The sequence below is a fragment of the Microplitis mediator genome, chromosome 2 (genome assembly GCF_029852145.1).
Source record: "Microplitis mediator isolate UGA2020A chromosome 2, iyMicMedi2.1, whole genome shotgun sequence".
Classification (NCBI taxonomy): domain Eukaryota; kingdom Metazoa; phylum Arthropoda; class Insecta; order Hymenoptera; family Braconidae; genus Microplitis; species Microplitis mediator.
In genome coordinates, this window is record NC_079970.1 from 8,422,666 (window position 1) to 8,441,964 (window position 19,299).

The 19,299-nt window shown below is 29.8% G+C and overlaps 2 protein-coding genes across 3 annotated transcripts in view; one reads left to right on the forward strand and one right to left on the reverse strand.

Annotated features, from left to right (window-relative positions):
* The window catches only part of LOC130663926 (uncharacterized), a 168,966-nt gene that overhangs the window by 118,400 nt on the left and 31,267 nt on the right, over positions 1-19,299 (forward strand). The window lies entirely within an intron of this gene.
* The window catches only part of LOC130663923 (uncharacterized), a 54,082-nt gene continuing 34,900 nt past the window's right edge, over positions 118-19,299 (reverse strand). The window contains exons 2-14 of the mRNA XM_057463493.1: positions 15,518-15,653; positions 15,229-15,328; positions 15,004-15,137; positions 13,086-14,507; positions 12,749-12,974; positions 10,755-10,862; positions 10,573-10,667; positions 10,391-10,457; positions 9,980-10,314; positions 8,516-8,648; positions 8,171-8,425; positions 7,948-8,067; positions 118-7,823 (exon numbers count right to left, since the gene is read on the reverse strand). Of these exons, the coding sequence (XP_057319476.1) occupies positions 7,641-7,823; positions 7,948-8,067; positions 8,171-8,425; positions 8,516-8,648; positions 9,980-10,314; positions 10,391-10,457; positions 10,573-10,667; positions 10,755-10,862; positions 12,749-12,974; positions 13,086-14,507; positions 15,004-15,137; positions 15,229-15,328; positions 15,518-15,597 (3,258 nt within the window). The 5' untranslated portion in view covers positions 15,598-15,653 and the 3' untranslated portion in view covers positions 118-7,640. The remainder of the gene's footprint in view (positions 7,824-7,947; positions 8,068-8,170; positions 8,426-8,515; positions 8,649-9,979; positions 10,315-10,390; positions 10,458-10,572; positions 10,668-10,754; positions 10,863-12,748; positions 12,975-13,085; positions 14,508-15,003; positions 15,138-15,228; positions 15,329-15,517; positions 15,654-19,299) is intronic.

Here is a 19,299-nt window from a genome sequence, read left to right on the forward strand (position 1 = left end):
ACGACATTCAATCGGAAAGAAAAAAATAGCCTATCATAAATTCACTTTTGGATTGTAAAATGAAAATAATGAAAGTTTAGGTTTTATAGACAAATAAGAGTTAAAACAAAACGTCTCAGTCTTTAATTTAAATATATTTTTTCAGAATATCATCATTAGTAAACGAACTGTGTAAATAGAACCGTAACAATGATTAGCAATGACGGTTTTTACAGCAATCAATAGTAATGTACTTATATATATGAGTCTTGCCTTTAATTTAATATGCATTAATCCATTATCAATAATAATCTATATTATGAATCTTATAACGGATTGCATATTTCTGCATTTCTATAATTATTTTTTCATGATGTCTTTATTAGTATTATTATTATTGATTTAATTTTGAAAACTCTTATGTTTTACAATAAAATACAATTGATGAATGGTAATTACGTTATCATAATATATTTTTGGAATTAATTTGTATGGATTATTAAATTCGTTCTACCTTTCTTATTTCATTTTAATCTATATTTTTCCAGCCATAATTTCCATAGTATATAGTTGTGTATGAAAAGTTTTCAATAAGAGAGAAAGAAATATTTTTCTCTCTCATTTTAATAAATTATGTATTCTGTTAAATTATCTCAGCATGTAACATTTTATTATTTTAATTATTTTTTATTCTCAATAAGATGTTTTTATTTAAATATCGTCGTTATAGATTACAAAGATCAATGCATTTAATGTACAGGGTATTGTGAATGTGCCCATATCATATCACAGAGAGGCGTAACAAAAATATCAAACAATTTAAATGTTATATAATATCTCTTTCTTAAATTATGAATCATGCATTCATACGGCAGCTTTGCTTTGCAACTCATTTTGAAATAAAATTTTTCACTTATTACAATATCAATAATTATTATTAATACCAATTGATTGAATAGTAGCATTTTTTAAAATTATATGACATACGCTAATTGTTTTAATTATGGTATCCAATTCCACATGTTTTCTGTATGTGTTAAAGTTAAGAACTGCTGTAAAAAAAAATTTTTCAACATCAATTGAAATGAATAAAACCAAATTTGATAATCGAGTTGCTCAGCTCTATTATTGTCATCATTCTTATCTCGTTTTTTATGTTTTTTTTTTTAAATCTTCATCATTTTACTTGTATTATTATTCTCCATCTGTTTAAACATACTCCACTGTGCTATATTTTTCAATCAATAAATTATTGAAGCCTTAAAAGCTTTCAATCAAAATCAACAGCTCTATATAATATTCAGCTCATTCGATCAATAAATTGTTTACTGATTATTATATTATAAATGCTTATAGATTATTTAAAAAATTTATTGAAACAAAACAACACTGCTAGGAATTGTCTGCGTTTGAAGGTATTTGGGTTAATGATTTGTGCTTACTTACAACAGTGCTCAATACAATGTCATTTTCAGTTTACAAAGTTTTATACAGAATTTTACATGAAGATGGTATTTATTTATATTTTTGTCGGTTCGTTATTGAAACTTTTTTTTATAATACTTCATTGAATTATTTTTTTAAAGTGTATATATGTATATTAGGGTGCTTTTTTTTCTTTGCGAATATATTTTCTTTATACTCTATATAAAAATTTTATTGTAGACAATATAAAAAAAAAATTCTCATAAAGTATGAGCTATTAATTTAAATTTCAAAAGCTCGTGATCTATTTTCGAAGTTTTCCTATTCAAAAAGCATTCGTTATCTTAAGAAATATCCCTCGCAAATTTTTTATTAATCGACTCGTTTTTGGGTTCGTTTTATAGGTGTCAAATCCCTTCTTGAAGTTGTCTGGTGTGACATAACTGCATTTCCAATGGTTTTAAAGTTATAAGACTTCAAACTTCAATAATCCCAATTCTAACCGAAAACCATTGTTTGCTGCTGTTATTCAAGCTATCGACTTATTCAAAAAAAAATTTTATTAGCAATTTGACAAGTTATACTTACAAATTTCAAAATTTGGCCAACAAATAGAAGCCTAAAAAAGTGTTGATTATTAAAAACTCGGCTGAGTGTGAATTTTTTTTTTTTTTTTTTTGAATTTATACTTCATTTGGCGCGTTGAAAGTAAAATTTGAATAAGTAACGAAAGTGCGTACGCATCGCTAACGAAAATTGGACATTATGGAGTTAGCTGTCTAAAATAATTAAATGTATTTTTTTCTGTACCGACTAAAATAACTCAGAAGAGGCCCAGAATCTGGATATGGTAATAGCGGTATACCCACTGAGCATGCGCGCATCGTCTACCATCTAGTTATCTACAAACCTTCAAACACGAGGTTTACAACATAACAAGTTGTTATATTTAAAATCAAACGAAAATCAATTAATCTAATAAGAAAATTAAAACACATTTCATTGACATAAGTAATTGTGTGTATATATACTTAGAAAAAAATAATTTTTGTTAAGCGTAATCCGATAACGTTAACCCGACTCCCAAAATGATCGAAAATTGAAAAATAAAATACATTGGTTTCTTTGACTGTTTTAATTTTAAACTCAAATAAAACTAATATACTGCCGTGTAAGATTAATGTTCATACACTGTAAAAAATCACCGGGGTAAGTCCAATCGGTGTAGGTGTTAAAATTATCGGTGTTAAATTTACCCCCGAAAGCGGTGTGAAAATAACGCCGCTGCCGGTGTAAATATTCTGTACCGGTGTTAAAAAAAATTCTCCGGTGTTAAAATAACATCGCTGCCGGTGTAAATATTCTAGACCGGTGTTAAAATAACGCCGCCGCCGATGTAGATATTCTTTACCGATGTTAAAATATTTTACTTTGTGAATATTTTTACTTACTCGATCACTGTACTTGTTAATAAATAATATTCTTTATTAATTATCATAGAGAACTGACATTTTTTGTGTTTTATAATCTTTAAAGTTAGTACTCCAAGCGGACGCAATTTACCCCGCTTTTACACCGGTATTACTCCGCTTTTACACCGGTTACCCCGCTTTTACACCGATATTACTCCGTTTTTTACACCTGTTACCCCGCTTTTACACCGATTTTACTCCGCTTTTACACCGGTTACCCCGATTTAACACCGGTATTTTTAACACCGATGAATTACTCCTCCTACACCGGTGTAATTTTATTTTAACACCGGGCGGAGTTAAAATGAGTCCATTTTTAACACCGCTCTTTTTACAGTGTACTTTTTATGAAATGTAGATAATAAAACCAATGATAAAAAAGTTCAAATTTATCATAGTTTAAGTTGCTCAATAAAACCGTCAAAATAATGATTTTAAAGAAACTAAAAAATTTTGAGATTTCTTGTATTGTTTATCTGATATTTACTAATTATTTAATTTAATTCAGGTATTACACCGTAAATTACACAGTGATATTGGTTCGAGTATAAAAACTAAAAGAAAGAGGGGTAAAATGAGTCATCTGATAATAAATTTCTAACTATGTATTTGTTTATGATTTTAATCCTTGTAATTTTTTTTTTTTTTTATATGATCGTTCGATATTCATATTACACTAAAAATTGTAATATATGGTGATAAGATCGTATAATTAATGAGTGCTGGATGAATAATACAAGAAATCTTAAAATTTTTTACATTGCATAAAATTATCATATTTACGATTTAATTCGGCAACTCGAACTATGGATTAGTTGATCTTTTTTAAAGTTTGCTTTTTTTCTAACTTTAATAAAAAGTATGATCATTTTTCAACATAAATATACATGTTATTTGCATGTGTAATGAAATTTTTTTAGCCATGCCAAAGAAGTATAACTTCTGACGCACGTGCATAAATATACATCCACTTTTTTTAAAAATAATGTTCCCATGCTTTTTAAATGGGAAAATTTCAAAAATAAATCGCGAGCTCTTAACATTAAAAGTAAAGGTTTAAACTTTGAGAGAATTTATTTTTTTCGTCTACAATGAAATTTTCATATAGGGTAAGAAAGAGGAAAAATTCGCAAATAAAAAGCATTATAATACATAAGTATTAATAACGGATGATCTTGCGACAGAATTTTCTGAAAATTGCCGCAATTAACCGATAGTCCTAACGTCTGCCTTTCATTTTTTCAAGACTGCTCAGATATCCCACTGCGGTTATAATTGCAGCAGTTTTCAGAAAATTGTATCCTAATATCTATCTATGTAATATATATAAATATTTATATATATATATTTCGCGAATAGATAATTATCTGAATATTTGAGTATTTTATTACTTGAAGGGAATTATATTTTAATGCGATTTATGTGAGATTTATTCATTAGTATTTTAGCCTCAGAGTATAGGCGATAAAAAAGTGAGCGAAGTTTGGTAATGAGAAGTATATAACTTTATAGTATTTGGGTAATAAAGTTTTTTAATATTGATAATAATCGTAATAGTAGTAGTAGTAGTAGAAGTAATAGTAATTATAATTAATTGTAGTTGTAGTAGTTGAAGTAATAGTAAATGTAAAAAATGTTTTATAATTTATACATACTATATAAATATTATGTTTTTGAATTAGTATTATAATATTTAAGATCCCATATTCATATACTATTATCTGCGTTATAATTAAAAATTAGTAGATAATGTTCGAGTGATTCTATTATTGACCACTGAATGATTATTTATTTTGCGAATAAATTCAACAATGTTATTTAAATAATGAAAACGATTCAAGTTTTTCAAATTTATCATATATTTGAATGAAAACATTTCTTTTACTGTAAAAAAAAATTTTAGGACCATTAAAAGACCTTTGTGCTTTAAATACACAATAAATTACTTGACAGTAAAAGAAACAAAATTCATCCTTTTGAAGAAGTAAATGTTGACTAAATTATCTCTCATCATTTATGATTTATTTTTATGTTGAAAAAATTTTGTTTCTGAATACAAATTAAAAGTAATATTTATTAATAACTAATATGCCTGAGCATACACATGGTGAGATACTGAATATAATACAGATAATAGTTTTAATAGCATACGAACAAAATTTATATCGTACTTTGAGGTATAAAAGTCACATGTATAGATGTTATAATTAAAATATGACACTGATAAGGCTGCCTAAATTAATTTTTTTGTTTCTTTTCATTATTATAAAGAGGATAAACAGTAACCGTTTACATTTTTGTCAAAAATTTTTTAGTATAATAAGTAAATAGTTCGAAAGTTTTATTGGTTACAATATAATACTAGGCAAATCAAATTTTAATGTTAATTAGTGCTTAAATTGTTGCATCATTACGATTTTAAAAAAATAAGAACTTTTTTTTTTATTTTTTCTAAATGATTAATGGCTATGCAATATAACAAGTGTAATGTTATAAATCTGGAATAAATTATGGAAGTAGTTTGAGTTTATATCGTGAATTAGAAAAAATTTGCATATTTTATGCATGGCTAATAAACTCTGTACAAACGTTAACATTCCTTTGGAAACAACAACATTCATGACATCATGGTCTCTTCTAAACAATAAACATTGAATGGAAAAATTAATTTTTTTTTTTGTTATTTTACAATTGTCATATATGTTTACACTCCATTCTTTGGCATCTAACAAGTATCTTATTTTATTATTTCAAGTTTATTAACGATTATCGCCTTATTAATTGTTATACATTGCAATATTTAGCAGCGCAATCAAATAATTTTGATTTTGTTTTATTTTATTTATTTTTTTTTTTTTTTTGTTTTTTTTTCCTCAAAAAATCAAACATAATAAATGCTTCAATAAATACTAGCAATAATTTATTTATTATCTTTTTTTTTTTTTATTATTTTTCAATAATATTTGGTAGGCTTATATATTTCAATTTTTTACTCATATTGATTAATTGATCTTCCCGTGTAAAAAATTTTGTTCCAAAAACGTTCCTGACAGCGAACTTCCAAAATTGAGACAATTCTGAACTTTGAGTTGAACATATTCATTTAACATAATGTCCAGATCAACTTAATAAAGTGGTAAAATCATAGGGAGGTGGGCAGTGGAAAATGATAATTTTTATATCATTAAACAAGATGACGTATGTCTCAAAAACATGTAGTAGACGATAGAGTTTATATGATCAAGGTAAGATGTGATCATATTTGTGATTGGTTATTTTCTACCATGGGATTGCAACATCAATTGTTTATTTGTTTAATTATATAATTTTGTAAATTATTTATAATCACTTGTTTTAGTTGCTGAAGAAGTCTCAATAAAGGGACGAAACGTCCAATTCATGGTCTAAATTAACTTCTAATTTTTGAATTACTGTTAACCTCCCTATGATTTTACCCCTTTATTTTGAGTTAAATATTTTTGGAACTTCAAAATAGTTAGAAGTGTGCAAAATTTTCAACTAGAGTGGACTCTTCTTACGGGTTTTTTTTTAAATTTTTTAAGCAAAATGGATTTGAATTGATAATTTGATGAGTTTATAATAAGCTCATTTTTTGGACTATTTTTGGAAAATTCAAAAAGTAAAAAAAACTGACTTTCCCAAAAAGTTCTAATAAAAGTAAAAAAAAATGTTTATAAATATTTCCAAACCATTTGTATTTTTTTGCCCAATACCTGAATAATTCTGGTATTAGTTGCAAATGTTCATGATTCCTAATTAATTCTTTTTTTTTTTAATGTTCTTCAAACCCAAAAAATTGTCAAATCAAATTGTTTTTCCTTTTTTAAAGATCCAAAAATGTTCAACTTGAAGTTCAGAATTGCCTCAATCTTTAGTAGCTATCTTAGTCACGATCTTGAAATCACAGTATATATAGATATAATATTTCGCCGTATTCTCCTTGACTTGCTCAAGATTTGCTCCAGAATTGATCAATATTGCCACTAGGGATGGAGGTTCATTGTCATGAACGTTTTTGGAACGATAATTTTTTACACAGGTTGTGAATAATTATTATCATCATTAATAATTTCATTAATAATTCTCATGGAGTTATGCTCGGTCTGTAAAACAGTAAATATCAAAGTACTGCAACATGATATTTGAGGTAGTACTGTTAGTTTAGATTGACTACTCTGAATTTAATGAAATGCGGCATATTAGTAGATTATGGTAAGAAAAAGATCTAATTGAATTTTTCACGAGCTACAGTGAACCAATAAAATTTGTAATTTCATACCTTTGGTATTGAGCCTTGTGAGAAATCACAAGTTTTATCATAATTTACTGGATCTGAAGCTCATAAACAAATTGAATTGTATTCTTTTAATATCATTTATAAATTCTGAACATTAATTCTAAAACTAACAGTACTATCTTAAATAACTTTTTTAGTAGTAAAAGTAAAAATAATTTAAATTACTAAAAATATTATGATTTGTTCTGCAACGATGAATTATTGATATTTGTTACAGAAGTATGAATTAATGATTTTAATTAAATGAATCATCGAATGACAATAAAAGTATATATTCAGGCTGATATTAAATTTTTACTTATCGAACAATGTTTTTTTTTTCGCAATAAAAATACACATGGATTAAAAAACAATAAAATTACTTATCCCGAATTGAAATTCATTAGAGTTTGTTGCATTACTTTCATTCTTAATTCAATAATTAATAACAATATTATTAAATAAAATTATTTTCTCAATGGATGCCACATTGCAACTGGACGTCTGAGAGCAGCCAACATTTGTCTCCAGTGTGTTAATGATTTTCCCGTCGCATTAGAACCTATGATTACGTGACCCACAGAATATGCTTTGGTATTTGTTGTAGGATCGGAATTTAACTCAGCTACCGTCAGTCTCAATTGAATTGTCTGTAATTCAATAAATTTCATATTATTTTATTTTAATAAATATGATAAAATAATTTATGATGATTGATGAATAATAAATTATCAAGAGGAATAAAATCAATGTGAATGCAATAAATTATATTACCTGCAAAGTATGAGCAGGCACGTTAAAAATCATGGCTTCATTAAAAGTTGGACTTTTCTCACCTCGTTTGGTTGAAGTTTTTTTCTTATGCATTTTCTTTCCTTGTTGTAGCAGGTATACCTTAAAAAATGTACATATAAATTAGTAATTGAATTTATCAATAATAATACAAAGGATTATGATTTAAATAAATTTATTGACAGTAAGAAAATATTTGGTTTACTTTAACAAATAAATCTCCTGGTACTGGATTATTTGTATGTAGATTTCTCGCTTTGACAACAACTAAGGTAAGCCTTTCGGCAGTTGGTAAATAGCTTAATGAAAACATGAGTTCTCCTAAATGAGGAACTGGAAGAGCTGGAGAAACAAGAGGCAGCCACGTTGTTGCTGGTGGTCTTACCGCTGGTCCTAATTTTAATGATGCTTCACCAATAAGAAAGGCTCCGCCACCCATATTAATTTCAACAGAAAATATCTACATAATGATGACAAAAGTAAACTAGTTAATTTATCAACAAACTTAAATATTATTTTATTAATTTGATTGGATTTCAGTAATACCCACTTCTACTAATATAGTCCGTCCTATCGGACCTCCATCGAGGGGAAATAAAAATTTTTCCTGATAACTTGGTGAAGGTGATCCTCTATAAAGTCTGGTTTGTACATGTGTTTGTCTATCCGGCAGAAGGCATACTCTACAATATTTTACAAAAATTTAATGTTAAATAACTTAATTTATTTATTATAAGCAATACTTTTGACATAAATATTACTGCACACTTCAAGCATACAGTGGTTTCTATTGTCGATTAGAGAATTTCCATCAATATTGTTAATAGTTGTAATTTTTTAAAGTTATTTTCAATTACTTCTTAGTATTTATACGAAGGCTGTACATCTAATCCCGCCTAACCGGTTAAAAAAGTTAACCAGGTTAATGAGGTAGCTCATCAAAGCTGATTTGACCAATTAACTCAAATCAACTTAGCGAATTAGCTAAGGGTTAAAATGGTTAAAAAATTAATTTAATTTTTTATTAATTTGCCATTCAATGTTAGGAGACAAGTAGGAATAATCAAATCTGATGCTGGAGTAGCAGAATATTGTCTTACAAATCTAGTCAACGATGGGAATTGGTGACGTCTTGAATTTCATCAGAGCAGAAGATTATCTTCTAGAAGAATGACTTGCTCATTTTTATTGTTATTGATATCTTGTTGACACTTAGTTGAATATCTTGTTGATTTATTTTCAAAAGTTGCCATTCTCTCAAAACTTCAGATAACGCTCGTTACGCATTAAAAAAATTGTTTAAAATTTAAACATAGACAATATTTAGCCATTTAAACATTGATTTTGCCATCAGAGCGAGTTTTTACAACAGCAGGAAATATTGTTTCTGCTAAAAAACAGTTTGTTGTTAGAAAATGCGGATCTATTAATATTTTTCTATCAAAATAGAGATATCACTGAAGGACTTAGTGATTAACTAAGTTAAAATTATAAACAAAGTTATACTTTTAACTCAAAAATCTTATAAATTGTAATTATTTTATTTTAAAATTGTTTTATGTATTTATATTACAATTGCTTCTTCAGCTTAAAATTTTATTTAATTCGATTATTCCTACTTGCCTCCTAACATTGGGTGGCAAATTATTAAAAAATTTAATTAATTATTTTAATCCAGCGCTCATTAGCTAAGTTGATTGGAGTTAACCGGTTAAATTTTCGGCTTAAAATTATTTTTTTCTCAATTCACGATAATTTTGTAATTTTGAGGAAATATTACTATTGTTTTTTTTTTCTGTTTTGTAGATCTTATAACACACACTCACACCCTTATACTCCGATCAGAGTTAATTTACTTTGTATGTACAACCTTTTTAAAACCGTTTGAATCATGCTAAGTAGCACCTCTACAGCGATGTGAGTTCATTTTATCACCGCACCAGTGTTAAAATGAGTCCATTTTCACACCGCTTTTTTTACAGTGTAAAGATATACAATGTGTTTTTTTTTTTACCTGGCAAGAGTGTCTTGAGCAGGTCGTCCATCAGGAGCAATGAGGTCTCTCGCTTCAAGAACACTAACGACAAGATCACCCTCGATATCAGCTCCACGTCCACCCCAACGTTCGTACTCAAGACCAACGCAAATGAGCCCAACAACAGCAACTTCTTCAAGATCTCCAAGTATTACACTAGTATCTGAGCAAACACTTTCACAACTTATCGCTCTCTTTAAGTTTGTTTCATCAGGTGGAGGTTCAGGCTCAGGTCCCTGTGAACTACGTCGGCTATTCGAACTTATTCCTTCGACATCCATGTTTGAATATCCATATGAATCTTCAATTAATTGCTAAAAATTTGATAAAAAAGTAACGTAATATATATTTCGAGTCATAATAATAATCAAAAAATTTAATTTAACTTACTTGTGATAATCTTCTCTGCAACTGTACTTCTTCAAGAGCATTATAGAGATCTTGACTGCTACGTCTTCTAAAAAACAAATAAAAAAGACTTTATTATATTAAATATGTCGGATTTTAATTAGCATTAAGGGATTTCCATAACAATTCCGGTTTAATAATCAAACAAGTAAAATTGTGCCTACCTTACATTATCAATGCCTTCCATCTCAGCGTATTCATGAAGCCCGTTAAGTCTTTCCATACTCTTCCTTCTCTGTTCCAAGCTATTAAATATATCCTAACAAATGAAAGAAAAAAAAAGTTAAAAAGCTCGAAAAATATATTTATGTCTCTCGAAATTCATATAATACTCGTTAAATAATACCTCTGAGGTTCTCGTAAAACTTGGATCAGACATGTAGGGATAGGGCTCCTGGCTGAGGTCTTTTAAAAGCAGCGGCGATGCCGGGGGATCCTGAAGGCTGTTGTATACCTACAACCAAAGAGTAAACAAATAAGAAAGCGGAAGGGGGAAAGTACGAATGGCTTTTGTCACGTCGTACAAACATTCATTTTTGAATAAAAGGGGCGTCACCAGACTAGTGTAAACTTAAAGCAAAAAATTGGGGATTTTTTTTCTTAAGTAGAGAGAGAGAGCGATTTTGCTTGTATTATCTACTTAACACATGTTGATATTTCATTAAATATGTCACCTTAAATCTGTGTTTTAATTTGGTTCCAAAGATTTAATAATAACTATTATAGTCAATAAAGCTTTTGCTTTGAAATTGATTTTATCTTTAAAAATGTTGCTATACTTAAAGTATAGAGCCAAATTAATTTAACAAAGATTTCCCTAGAAAAAAACAAAAAAAACCATGTGAGATCGCAGGGGAACCCGTAAGAATCCATATAGGAAAGTGTGGATTTATGCGAGAATCTTTGGGAATTGTTATAGGAGCGTATGGATTTATATAAAAATCCATGTAGGAAACCATGGGTATCTGGATTCCCATGTGGGAAATCCACATAGGAAATTGTAGGTACCTGGATTTCCACATAGGAACTCGACATAGGCACTTGGATATATAGATTACTTTGTGGGAAATTTATATAGGAATCTGGATTTCTATGAGTATCGTCTATTGATACGCGTATATGAATAAAAAAAAACAGATTAATATTCTATTGGCAGGATAATTTTTAATAAAAAATTAATTAATAGATGCTCTTTTTATCAGTATTCGTAATAAGTTATTGATTTATTAACTAAGTCAAGAAGTATTATATCTTTATAAAAATTACAAATAATTTTAATAAAACACTCAATTAGGAATCGTACAAAGGTATTGTACTCCATCAGGAAAGTTTATGGAAACACATATGCTTTTAATGGTATTTGTATCAACAACGTGACGCTTTTTGTTAATTTTCCTAATTCCTAATCCATACAAGATTCCCATGTGGATTTTGACAAGGTGCAGACTCCCATGGGCTGACTCAGTGTGGGTTCCCATAGGAACCCATATGAGAATCTGTACCGAGATCTATGCTGGATTTCTATAGGAAACCATATGTACCTTGCAATAGGGTATGTGATAATCATTATCATGCTTCTATGTTAACTATTCGTTTTTCGTATAGTAATATTTACTATTGTTGATAGCAGTAGCTATCACCTAGATAGTAATATTTCTTATGTCTGAAAATTTTTTTCATTTTGTCTTCTGAGATAGTAACGATCATCATCACAGATTAGAATATCGTCGATAGGAAAAGTTAGCATAAAAGAATAAGAATCATTAAAATGTAAAGATGGGAATAGTTACTTCGTTAAGATGGGAAGTATTACTACTTTTTTTTTTCAGTGTGTAGGAATCCATCCGAAAATGTCATGTGGGAACCCTCATAGGAATCTAGGTTAGATTCCCGTATGAATTTTTTTGATAGGGTTTCAAATTTTAAATGATAAACTTCTGAATAACCTTTCTCCGCTTATTGATTAGTTAAGCGAGTCGATGATTATTAAAATGGTTGAAACTGGATTTATATAGGCTTCAACGATTGTCGTTTAAAGCTTTGTTTCCTAAAACTATTCAAATATTATTTGAGCACAAAATAGATAGATATTTAATTGAGATAAAATGGCAGTACAAAAAATGAATAACAAAAACCTATATTGGCTGAAACTCATTCATAAAAAAATAACTAATAACACAAAACAAAGTAGAAAGTACAAGACGTATCGTTTTCACGATGCATAATAGTAATTAAAAAATTTTAACAACTTGTATGCACTTTGTTCCATTTATGGAGAGTTTTTTGTAAGGGATATGGGGTAATAGCACTCATGTGTGACCAGCCAATCGAGTATTTTACCTCTTGTGCGGTCCGGTGAGCTTCCAAATTAAGCTCGGGACTGTAAAGGTCGGATGTTCGCCTCGAGCAATCAATACCAATCGCCGCGGATTCACCATTGATGTAGAGATTCGAAACCTCATCTTGTATACCATTTACTGTACCACTTTTTTCTAACTGAAGACTCGATCGCCTAATTGTAGGAAAAGATAGCGTTGGAACTTGCTGAGCTGATGAAAGCACGGAACTGTCAATTGAATAATATGAATTTCCATGATTAGCAATAGTTAAAATTTTGTCTAAAAAACATCAAAACAAAAAAAATCTCACAGTAAGATTAAAAATGAAGATATCTTACTTGTAAAATTCTGACGCATCGATATAACTTTGAGAAGTAACAGATCTAAGAGCACTGAATATTCTTTCGCCAGTAGTAGGACTACTTTTTCGATGTGAATCGTGATTTGATGGATCTGGTGGTGCTGGTGGAGGAACAGGACTTGGCGTATCAGTATCACCCGGTGTGAGGACTCCATCGTCTTCTGTAAGGTCATCATGTGTTTGATCACTCAACGAATCATAAATAGGAACATCTGGCAAGCTCTGTATATACTGTGATACTCTCTGCAGGCCCTGGATTTTAGAATTTCCATGAATGCCATAATTAAGATCATCTGAGAATATATTTGCATTTCTAAATGGCGTCATTTCAATACTTTGCATCATTTCATCCTTTTCTCCAAGATTATGTGGATAAATCTGTGAATTTTGGAGTAACTTTGAAATTGTTTCGGATCCATATATCGACTCCATAATTGTTTGAGTTGTTGAATTGGAGTTGGCAAAATTGAAACTGCTAAATGACCCCCTCGAGTCGTTTCTTACGTGTTGCCGTATTTGGTGTTGTTGTTGTTGCTGCTGCTGTTGTTGTTGTGTTTGTTGTTGTTGATGTTGCTGCTGCAGCTGCTGCTGTTGTTGCTGTTGTTGTTGCTGTTTTTGTTGCTGCAGCTGCTGCTGTTGTTGTACTTGTTGAAGTTTTTGTTGTTGCTGCTGCTGTTGTTGTTGTTGTTGTTGCTGCAACTGCTGCTGTTGTTGTACTTGTTGTTCTTGTTGCTGCTGCTGCTGTTGTTGTTGTTGTTTTTGAGTCGAAGTCTTGTAATCAGGATAACTTGAAATAGATCGAAGATTTTCAGAGTTTTTTTTTATGCCACGTTCATTGAGCTGAGAAGATGGAACTCCATATTTTAGCTTAGCCGTGTCTTCAATAAGATCATAAGGTCTATATGGAGCCTCTCGATTAATTCTACTGAAATATGTATCTTTGATTCTTTCTTCTAAGTTATCTAAGCTATCACAATGAGATTCAAAGCTCAACTTAACATCTGATTGATTATTGACAGAATAAGCTGTCGTTTGAATACTCTCAGGTACAGATTTAGTATGTGAATTGAAGTGTAATGAATTCAACCCATTAATAGATTGTTTACTTTGCTGACTATACGTTTTTGGAACTTCATTTTGAAATACAAAAACAGATGGTGCCATGTTTCGATCATTTCGATTATGAGGACCTGTAGGTCGTGGTACTGGTGGTGGTGTCAAAGGGCCAGGTCCTGATTCTTGCATTCGTAAATACTCTGCTGCATTGTGCGTTTGCAATGGAGAAGGTCTAGGCCGTGCAGTTGGTCTTGGTTGGGGTGCTGGTCTCAATGGTTGAGGTGGTATCATACTTGAATTGACTCCCAAGGGAGGATGAAGATCTCGATCTACTGCTTCAAATCTATCAAACATATAAATAAAATGTAGCAATAACATATATATAGAGTGCACTTGGTATATTGTAAGAGAGAAAAAATTAATTAAAATTAATTAATAACCATTTCCCTTTTGCAAATTATTTTCAAGATAAATTTCCATCATCATATTTATAGTATTCTACTATCTAAAAATAATAAACTATTTTCAGCCGTAAGATAGACAATGGGATAGACAGTCTATCACACCCACGAGAGTCACGGTATACTCTTCCCGTGGTCTTCCTTTTACTTTGACGATCAACTGGAATAAAATCCATTTGTTTGTTTGTGGCTAAAGTAATTCAATTTTAAAATGTATTTTAGTATTTAAAAATAATAATTGATTACATTATATTTATTATTGTTTATTCTCTATCAATAATCATTGATAATAATTAATGTATTGATTAATTGACACGAAAAATAAGGTAAATTAAATAAAAATGATGTACGACATTAGCAATTTCCTAGAATACTTACCGTGTAAAAGCTCCTTGAGCATCCAACCGAAGATCACTATCGCTGTGTAAAAGATGCTGAGACGTATTACCAGACTGTCGATAAAGTCCCGGAATCGTCTGGGCGGTTGGATGCTGAGCTTTCACCAGTCCTACCTAGAAATTGTAGAGGTATGGCATTTCAATTACATCCTTTCCTACAGGAGATGAAAAATGTAGTTTGTGATGATAAAGCTTGTGGTGGTACCTTCTCTTCTCGTGGAGCCCATAACCAAGACAATCTCTGTCTCCATTCTTCGCACACACTCCAGATGTTACGCGTACCCCATTTCCAATTTATACAATATCTGTGCAATTAATGTATTATTTATAATATTCAACGTTTTTTATTTACATATTGATCGAAATATTAATATTATTTAAATTAAATACAACGAGTACTATAATTATTTGATGGACAGAGCTAAAAATTTACAAAAATTGAGTGGAAAGAAAATAAATGAAGAATCGAAAATGAAAAAAGGAATAACACTAGCCTCCGGTAAAAAGCAAAAGCTGCTCCAGCGATGACTACAATGGCTAAAGCAACCCCTAGGGTTGTTACTACCCAGCTCATCCTCTTAGTTTAATCTCAATCTCAGACCCTATTCGGATTCCAATCACCAGTCAGAGCTGAAACAAACCACAAATTTGTGATTATTCTTTTTTCTGGCATCTAGATATACACTTATCTTCGTAATCCGTTGTCATAATCCGAAATATGAGAAAAAAAATCTTTTATGTTTATAAAAAAAAAGTTTAATTTTAATGGCTTTTCTCACTTTTAATTCTAAAGAAATTTCATTTTGCATAAAAGATTAAATTTAAATTATAATCATTTTACTTTCAATAAAGACAAGCTACAAATTTATTGTGAATCAATGAATAAACGAACAAACCATGTTTTATGAAATTACAGAAATCTATAGTATTTTGCTATTATAAAATAATTTTAAAAAAAGTTTAAATAATGTATAAGGAATATCGTATTGAGAAATTTTTATTATTTCACATTTTTACCAGAAAAAAAAAATAAAAATATAGATATATACTTTATAAATTAAAAAAAATCTATATGTAAATATAAGTACTTATGTACAGAATGAATAGTTCCTTTCATAAAACAATTTTTTTTTCAATGGAGTAATGGAGTTTACAGCCCTGCCTTTTAGTCACATTGATGCATGGTCTTGTGTCTCTGACACATAAGAGGTCATGAAAGAAGAGTTGGTTAAGTGTACTTGGTCTGCAATCTCTCCCTATTCATAGCTTCTTTCTGTTTCTAGACACGTCTTCAATTTATTGGAACTACTTATAAACAAAAGCCAAGTTGCGTGAAAAAATTGTACTATCAGATTATATACTACTTAATTAATGGTTAAAATTGAAGAATAAACAATTAAGTATAATTGTACTAAACTATTTATTAAAGCTGAGTTTTCAGTTGGAAGTCAAAGTTAGAAGAGAAAATACAAAATGAATCTATTTCATGCTAAATAGACGGTGCCAGAGGCTGAAAGTTCATTGACAATATTTGTATAGTCTACTCTATCAAAAGTATAATGAATGTTGTCGCTGAACTTTGAGATAACCTAGACTAGTATAGAATTTTAGAATTTTAGCTTTTAAAAATTTAACTTTCCACCTTCCCTGGCGGTTTTGAATCACCCTGAAAACAGCCGGGAAACACCCTGGGAGTGGAAACACGGTGGAATCACGGTGGATCCAGGGTGGTTACACGGTGGGTTTGTGCCATTTTATCACCGTGGAATCAGGGTGGGTACACCGTGTTACCACCGTGAAATCAGGGTGGTTACACGGTGTACCCACCCTGATTCCACGGTGATAAAATGAAAAAAGGCCCACCGTGTAACCACCGTGGATCCACCGTGATTCCACCGTATTTCCAAAGTGATTCAAAACCGCCAGGGTTGATCATTACTATTAATTTCTGACCCAAAACATTGAATTTATCAAGTGTAATCGTGAACAAAACGTTAAAAAACTATCCTCATTGATTATATTTTAGTTCTCGAATTCTCAGAGATTAATACGAAACCCAACTTTTTTCGAGTTCGAAAATTCAAAAGTGTTCGAAGGTATTCTCGAGCTTAAAGAGCTCGAGCATGTGTATTGACAATTATATTAATCATTAAATTGAAAATAGTCGATTTTCTAACTAAAAGTTAATTATTTATGATAATCAGAACATTAAAAAAATTTATATACTTAGTCAAAAGCCAATTACCAATTAATATCGTTCGTTTTGTGCTTAAAAATATTTAGCTGAATTTTTGATAAAATTCTTTAATCAAGAAAAAATAATGTTAATAGGTGGTTTTTACTTGAATAAGGATATGATTTTGTTTCTTATGCTATGGTCATCATCGAAATACTTTCGAGTCAAAAAGTCTACTATTTTGATTTTTATAATCTATCAAAAACGATAAAAGTGCGATTTTTTTTAATCGTGTTGACGTTTGAATTTAAATAACTGAAAAGCATTCAGTAATTTCGAAAACTTAGTGGAAGATAATTTGTAAGCTTTCCTTGTCAGCCGAAAATTAGTTATTAATAATAACGTGATAAAACATAATGTATAGTAGTGTAGAAGAAATAGTGTAAAAATCCATTTTCAGACTTTAAAATGAAATTACATTTTACATTAAAGTTACGTTACGGAGAGTAATCTAGCTATTACCAGGTTAATTATATATTGCTGATAGAAATTTGTCACATGAGTGGCATCATATTCACGCGTACCTATGTGTAAAGCATGTGGAGATATTTTGAAATTGGTAGTAGTAGTTGCTACAGCGGTGGTTCATACAAGTTAATGAGAAAGAGAAATAAAACAAACAAAAAAGCACGCTTTTATTATCTCAAGGCTATATACAATGGTAGCAATTAGTAGTGCGCAGGATTCTAGCCTGCAGCGTCACTCAGTTATCCTGCTTCCATCGTCTTCTTTTTTCTCCATACACATTTTTCAACCTCGACTTTGTTTTTTTTTATTCTTCCTATTTTCATTCATTTATTTGACATAAAGAAAATGAATAAAAATAAATATAACAAACAAAAATAAATAAATAGAAATTTTTTTTTATCATAAATATTACAAATTAATTATTTTATAAGTTTAGTAAGCAAATCAAGTGAATTAGATATCAGTTGAAATTGAAAAATAACAAAAAGATTATTTTATTTTACTCTCAATTGGTTTCTCGATTGACACCCCCTCAGACAATGTACATCCAATCGTTTTATCTATAGATATATTTTTCAATTCTACTTATCGGATTTGATCGTTTACTTTTCCTTGTATTGGCGTTTTAACTTATAGCTGATTGCTGTATTTCATAGTTCAATATCCGATATGTACTCTGAAACCTATTGTGAGTTTAATGTTTTTGTCTCAGATACGATCTAGAACTAACTTCGAATAAATTAGTCGCAATGTTTTAACTAATTACTCTTCAAATTTGCAATTTTTTGGAAACAATAAAATTTTTGTAATCACCTTGAAACTTAAAAACAATGCTCACTTGAGTATTTATGATTTTAAATCATTTTTTATGTTTATCATGAAGATGTATTCGGTTTCAAAACTTTTCGCTTTTCAAATTAAGAAAAAAAAAAAACTATATGTAAAAGTTTATTTTCTGCACAAATTGTCAAAATTGAATGGTTTTTACGGAATTCAAATGAGTTTTTCAAAATATAGTGCACAATAAACTTTAAAGTGAATTAAACAAATAGTTAATCATTTGTTTAAATACTCAAAAACCCCACTGTAAGTGAGTAGTGAACACGTAAAGTGAAACTGGAGTGGTTGATTTGTTATTTATTCACTCCCCTTCGGAGCTCCTTGAGCTCGAAAAAATTATTGTGAATACATTTTCAAGCTCGAAGATACTCTTGAATGCACTTTTTTTTTGAGCTCTTCGAGCCCAAAAAAAGTAATGTATTCCATTGAACAACAAAATTTTAAAAAATCGCAAATCATTAAGTCACAAAAAAATTAAGATTTTGTGCATTCACGGGAAAAAATCACCATGCATGATTCAGGCAAGGCCAAGCATGGATCATGCATGAATCATGCACGATCAAGCATGATTCATGCAAAGGCTTGTATGAGCATGCACAATCATACATATGCATGCATGAATCATAAAAAATTATGCATGAGCATGCATGATTCATGGAAAGCCCATGCCTGATCATGCCTGGCCATGTATGAAGGGTAATGAACGTTCAGATATGAACTTGTATGACTCAG